Source organism: Cryptomeria japonica, chromosome 10 (genome assembly GCF_030272615.1).
Source record: "Cryptomeria japonica chromosome 10, Sugi_1.0, whole genome shotgun sequence".
In the NCBI taxonomy this organism is placed as follows: Eukaryota; Viridiplantae; Streptophyta; class Pinopsida; order Cupressales; family Cupressaceae; genus Cryptomeria; species Cryptomeria japonica.
Window position 1 is genome coordinate 883,911,120 of NC_081414.1, and position 7,204 is coordinate 883,918,323.

At 39.2% G+C, this 7,204-nt stretch overlaps 1 protein-coding gene across 1 annotated transcript; it reads left to right on the forward strand.

The window, feature by feature from the left end:
• Window positions 1–461: 461 nt before the first annotated feature.
• LOC131026729 (E3 ubiquitin-protein ligase SIRP1) lies at window positions 462–3,255 on the forward strand. Its single transcript, XM_057956667.2, has one exon. The coding sequence runs from the start codon at window positions 1,080–1,082 to the stop codon at window positions 2,250–2,252; it is 1,173 nt and encodes a 390-aa protein (XP_057812650.2). The 5' UTR covers window positions 462–1,079; the 3' UTR covers window positions 2,253–3,255.
• Window positions 3,256–7,204: the final 3,949 nt, after the last annotated feature.

Here is a 7,204-nt window from a genome sequence, read left to right on the forward strand (position 1 = left end):
AACCCTTCAATTACCAACTTTAAAGAAATCAAACAAAAAATAATACCATAATTGACTTATTTGTGCCTAAGTATTACAATTTTAAGTGGAGGAGGACATCTTTAAGCTAGTATGAGACAACATTTTGAAATGTATCATTTTTGATCCTTGGACACATAAAAGATCCCACAAGTTGCATTGTTACTATTCAAAAAGTTAGAACAATAACTATAAAAAATTAAATTGAATAAAAAGACAACAAAAAAAACATAATACACACTCAAAGTGGAATGCACATAATGGCCGTCCAAATAGCCAAAATAATAGGGATCGTAGACCTTGAACTATGGGTTGCCACGCATAATAAATTAGTCTTTCTCATCTCATTAAAAATGTTCTTAACATTAACATCTATCTATAAACTCAATCAGATCTAGTCTACTACCTATTTTCCTTTTTGTTTGAGACTTCCCACTTGATCAGACTTTATCGTGACGAATCACGATGGTCAAATCAATCGAAAGCGATGTTTTACTAGCTGTCTGTATTGACGTGGATTCCGCGAAACGCCCAGATGCAAGTTGAAATGGATCCAACTGCACTTACAACGGAATTTCGAGGAAGGCCGGCAGAAAATCCCGTACCCACAACTACAAGCTGCAGCCAATCCAACGGACAGAATTCTTCTCTGTTAATCCCCAAACATACATATTTATTCCAATCCAAACGCCACTGCCACTGCACCGAATAATATCCGTGGACCAGCCCCTGCCACGTGGCCAGCGATCGGAGGACCTCCATCGCGGAAGGACAAGGAAACGATAATTCGGAATTGAAATTTATAAAAATGTTTTGTGGTTGTGCAGGCCGCACAATTCATTTTTCCGCTGGAGATATGACCAAAATGAGAATCTGTTGCTTTCCGCGGTATTGCTGATGCTGCTGCTCGGATTGTGGTGGGTTGTTTCCACGATACATCCATCATACGGCCCACGCGTTTTCTGGGTCTTCAAGTAAGACTGATATTTGGGTTATTTGACAGATTGATACTTTTTTTCTTTTCTGCTTGGTTCTGTTCTGGAGGAAAACAAAGGGGTTTGATGGCGTCCGTAATGGGTTCTGAGTTTTGGTGCTACCGGTGCGAGGAAGCAGTGAATCTGTTGCCGGGGGATATGTCTTGCCCTAGATGTTCAGAGGGTTTTGTTGAACAGATGCGGGATCGAACCCCGCCAGTTCCAAGGATGTTTGGTCTCTTTAGCGATGGCGGAGGTGGCGGAGGAAGCAGCAGGCGGCGGCGTAGATCCTACTTCCGCGGTGACGATGATGAGGGCGAAGGTGGAGCGAGGCTGGTTGTGGTGGGCCACTCCGCCATCATGGAGCTCATACAGTCCCTCGGCTCCTCCGAAAGAAGCTCTCCTTCTGCCGATGATGAAAATGAGGACGAAGATGATGATGATGATGATCGCATGGATCGCATGGATCGCATGGAGCGGCGAATGGAGGAGAGGGATAGGGAGAGAGAAAGGGAGAGGGAAAGGGAAAGAGATCGGGAGAGAGAGAGGGGAGGCTCAGAGGGGCTGAATGTGACCCTAGTGCTGCAAAGGCGGGTGCGCGGAGGACTGGAGGAGAATTTGGGGATCCTGTTCGAGAGTGAGGAGAGAGGCAGAGGAGGATCTAGCAGTAGCAGGGGATCTGGTGGGGGACTGCCCAGGAGCCTGGGGGATTACTTCATAGGACCGGGGCTAGATCTGCTCATCCAACGCTTGGCTGAGAATGACCCTAATCGCTACGGCACTCCCCCGGCTTGCAAATCAGCTGTTGAGGCCATGCCAGTTGTCAAGATCTGCCAGGATCACCTTAACTCTGACTTTAACCAGTGCGTTGTCTGTATGGAGGAGTTCGAGCTAGGTGGGGAGACGCGTCAGATGCCATGTAAGCACATCTATCATGCTGATTGCATCTTCCCCTGGCTCAAGCTGCACAGTTCATGCCCCGTCTGCCGCTTCCAGATGCCAACTGAGACTGACACGTCAACTAAGAAGGCCGACACGTCGGCTGAGGAGGACGCAACCCCAAATCCCCCATCCACTACTTCCTCCGCCGAGGCTACACAGGACAACAACAACAACAACAACAACAACGGTGCCAGCTCTTCGAGCGGAGCTTCGCCACCTGGCAACAGAAGGCCACCGTGGTTGTGGAGCCTCTTCCATCCACATTCAGAAAATGCCGATGGCCAGGGCTCAGGCTCATCACGCGGTGACTCGACTTGACTGGATGCGTACATAAATAGTCTTCTTTGTTTTTTGCGTTTTTATCTAGATGTATATACAGAAATGTTTTTTTTTTTTTTTGTAACTTTTTTTCTTTTTGTAGTGTTTTTAAAATTTCTTTCCTTTCGACGCTCTTCATGCTTTCGTAGACATAGGAATAATTTGAAGTGTTAAATTTCAGACACAAGATGGTTACACCTTTTGTTAAAAGCTCGACATTATAATTTTACTATGCAGTGTAACAAATGCCTTACTTAGCATTTAGATGCAAATGTGAAGCCTAAATAAGGCATTTACTTTTCATTTCAATTATCTTTTTTTTCAGTAGGAAATTTGAATCCAGCATTTTGGTATCCTATATGGAAAAAAATGGAGGCATGACATTGAATGGCATTAGCACAGCTTTAGGTCTCTAGGCAGACACTTATTGGTTCATGATCGTGTTTCTTGCTTGTTACTTCGTGTTTCTGTGTTGTGGTCTGCCTGGTCTGTGTATTACTTATAGCTACTATGAATTTTTTCAGCTACCTAGTTTTCGTTAGTTCCATTCATGTTTTTGTTTCTTGTTGTGTCATGTTACATTTTTGTTGAAGATGATCTAGTCTCTTCCACTGTTTACTTTTGCAGCTATGTGCATTTCTGTAGTACCTTCATGTTTTTGTTTCTTGTTGTTTCTGTTCTACCTGAGTTATGTTCCACTTTACAGAAGCTGCTTTAGGCACACCCATGGTGTACTATGTCAGCTAGATAATTTTCTCTAGCTCTGATCGGCAATTTCTGACCACTCGTGAACATTGATACCTAAAGTGGTATATGGAATTCAATTTCTTCTCAAATCAGGTCCTGCAGCGATTTATTTTCCTATATACAGATACTGGCGACTTTTTTTAAGTTGTTTGGTTAGTTTGTTGCTAGGGAAATCAAATATTACTTTACATGTGCAGTTGATGGTTTCCCACCACATTCTAGACATTTATAAATCTGAATCAGGATTATTATTTTAGGGGATTATCCAATCAGGAGATTGTGCCCATGGTTAATGTTTTAATAGAAGTTGATAAGTATGTGTTGTGTAGTGAGATACTGCAGGGGAAAAACTATGATTTATAGTCTACTTGTGGCCGAAATTTGTGCAGCGCTTTATACTTATGGAGGAATGCCTTTCTTATCTAGACAGTAATTTTAAATTTTAAGTAAACAATAATAGTAATATTACTCATAATTACAAGAATGTCGATGAGAAATTTAATGATTTTTAAATTGCCATTTATAAGCCAGTGTATAGATTGTATTGCTAAAGTAAATCTAATTTGTTATTGACTAGATGATAATTCAGCTTTTCTATATGATTAACTCATTTTTTCCGTGTTAGAGTACTGACAATTATTTCATATTCCTGACAATTCTGTTCTCGTTTTTTGTTGTGATCTTTTCCTCGTCTTACTCGCAGTTTGATGGAGTCTGTCTTCTGTGGAATTTTTTGGAAATGACATATTGTGTTATAATTGTTATTTCTTTCAATTGTAGCCCGTGATTTGGTGTGATGTCAATTTTCATATCATTTCTTGGCAGGTAGTGGAGGCCATGAGATCAATACAAATCACAAGGTGATATAGAAATAGAGGGTTATAGTGAATGCATTTCCTACTGAATTCTGTGGATATATCATATATCACCTTTGCAGAGATGCTTGCGTCTTTTGGTATATGCTACAAACCCTCATGACATTTGCATCTCCCATTATAAGTATTTCTGAAATAATCAGCATCACCTATCCATAGCCCACATTCAGCAGGTAGATCTGATACCTTCTATATGATTCAATGGTTTTATCTGTATAGGGCAGGATGCACAATTATTCTTTAGTGTGTTGGAGCTCCTTGGCAGACAAGCAATCCATTAAGGTAGTGGAGGCCATGGGATCAATCATTTAGTGACAAACCATCTCTATAATCTCTATAATGCATTAACAGGTATGTGCAAAAATTGTACACCTTTTATCTCTCTTAGCTGTGGATTATGCATTACTGTGTTGCTTTGCAACATCGGGAATGTAACAGTTTAGTAACAAACCATCTCTATAATCTTATAGGTAGAAGCACCTTTTACATTGATTTCATCATCATGGCCCAGGATCACTATTCATCTCTGATTATCGCCCTCTCTTGTACATCACCATATAGATTTGCTGTTATTTTGTAATTACAAATCAATACGCTTACATAATAACAGACAGATGTGAATTAGCCATTAAATTGAAAATTTGAATATAATTCTTACTCTAGTCTTTTAACAAGATGCAATGTTATAGTCAAGAAACCAAAATAAGAGTGATGTAGTTTTAGCCTCAATTCTGCTGTGAACAGACACATGTAAATTAGCCATTATCCTGAATGTAATTCATACTCTAGTCTTGACAAGATGCAACATTGTCGAGAAGCCAAAATAGGAGTGACATGCTTTTAGCCTAAAATTTACTTTGAAGGTTATAAAAAGCAGTATGCTGATTTCTCCATTCAGAGATTTAGTTGTCCCCCCTTTCGGTCTTAACCATCTGACATGTAATTGCCAAAAATAGCATTCTAAAACGTTGTTAAATGGTAATCAGTGGTCACGTTTTGTGTACTCGCTATGCATTATTCAGAATCTTCCTGCACTTTTAAATCCAGACTGCTGTTTTTTAATACTCATCTTGTGGTTTTGCAGCTTAATGATAACATTGTAGATAGTTTACAGCTCTGGGAAAACCATAAATTTGTTAATTGATGTGTTGGGGTATGACACTTTGTTGGAACGTTCTGCATCTGCTAACAACCATTTGGAATTTGCTGCTTGATTTGGACATCCAAGCAATTGTGGAAGTCCACATAAATACTGGAAAATTTAAGTTATCAAAAATAAAAATTTCTTGTGCTATTGACTTGTAGTTGCACGGGTGCATCCACAAAAAGGCATGGATGGGAAAGTAACGAAGGATTTAAATTCATCAGGATTGGTTATCATGTAAATGCCTACGTTTTGTTGCTTGATTAACATCCAAGAACTTGCAGTCAATCTTGCGGGTCTTGCAGAAGCTTCAGCAAAGTCCATAGCCAACAAATATGAGTTATCTAAGAGAAGGATTCTTTGTGGCATCAATGTTTTTGTAGTTGCATGAGTGCATCCGCAACAAAGGCACGGATGAAATGCAACAAAAGATTTGAAATTTGTTAAGAGTGGACAGCTATGCTGTGAAATGTTTTGAGTGTTTATCTTGTAAATACCTTAACAAGGGATATTTAGAATATCACACCTCTGTTGGTACGTTCTATCTTAACTAACAAGCCTATCGGGTTTACTGCTTGATTGTGGCATCCAAGAGTTTGCGACTCACGGTTGTGGGCTTTGCAGCTGCTTTAAAAATGTCAGCACAATCAGCAAAATTGAGTTAACAAAGACGAGGATTCTTTCTGGCATCAACGCTTCTGTAGCTGCATCAGCTTATCCACAGAAAGGCATGAATGGGAAAATAACAAAGAATCTGAATTTGTTACAAGGAATTGATTAATTTATTGTGAAGTTTTCTGAGTGGCTATCATCTAATTACTTAACTAATAAAAGTTACGAATTGGACACTACATGTATCTACACTTTCTCATAGAGATAGCAAACAATTAGTTTAGGTTTGGTGTTTGACATTTGGTACTATAAATGTTCATTCTATCATAGTCGATTTTTATGTCCTCTTGAGGATATACATGGGACCTCAAGCAATCGGAGCTCTATTATGCTTTATCATGGGGTGTCTTACTGAGAATTAGTAGAAAATCTAAACTTCAGCTGTACTCAATCAAATATCTTGTCTTTTGGTTGTCTTTTGTGGAGTATTAGAAACAATTGTTTGGTTATTCCAACTCATACACAAGCCAGGCCATTTTGATCTTAGAACGTGGCATCTTGCAAGTGATTTGACATTAAAACTTAGGTCCACGTAACTCCTAGTGCCTCTTTTTTCTAATTGTAAGAATAAGTCATTTTGATCTTAGAATGTGACATCTTGCATGCAATTGACATTAAATTTTAGGTTCACATAACTCCCAGGTTTAAGTTGTATTTAATCTGGAAACTCTAAGGGGACTTCCATTTTGTCACCCTGATTTTTGGTGGTGAAACTCTGAAGGTAGAAAGAAATTTTGTAAAATTGATTCCTAGACTCCTAACCGATTTCAAGCTTGTGTGACCTGCAGTAGCTTCAAAATAGTCCATAGTCATACAACCAGTACATTGGAGTGTTTTATAGATAGGCCTCCATTATGGTATTAGTGCTCTTGAAACAAATTGATATCTTTCAAATTTCTGCAGAAGGATTGGATATTCTCTAAGAACGTGTCGTGTAAATTTGTAAGTAAAGGTCATGGTACATGGCACTTGATTCTTGAAATGCATGCAAGGTCTCATGACTATTAGCTTCTCTAGGGAAAGGTTGTAAACAACTGGAAGCACAAAATAAGGTGATGATTGATCCTGGCATCTGGCTACAGTCAGAATGCAATCAACACTCTTGGGGCACACGGTTTGACATTAAATCCTGGGTTTCCATAATCCCTGACTCCTATTTCAGGATGAAAATGACTGCTCTATCAGGTATGAGGCTAAGTTATTAATGAAAACAATAAAGTTGCAGCATTCCCAAAATAGTTTCCATGGTAACGTAAGGCATTTTTGGGATGAAAACCACTATTGCATCTGGTCTGGAGTTTGTATTACAAGGAAGACAATATAAATTGTAGCTCTTTCTTAAATGTGACTTCAACTAAAAAAAGGGGAAATATAGCTGATACTTAGCCTTGCATAGAAATTAGGCTGCACACCAAAAGAGTTAGTCCAGCCAATTAGTCTTGGAATATCAATGAATTTAATAACATTAATGATTTTGAAGACAAATGGATCAAGTGGCAAAATCTCGCCCAAAG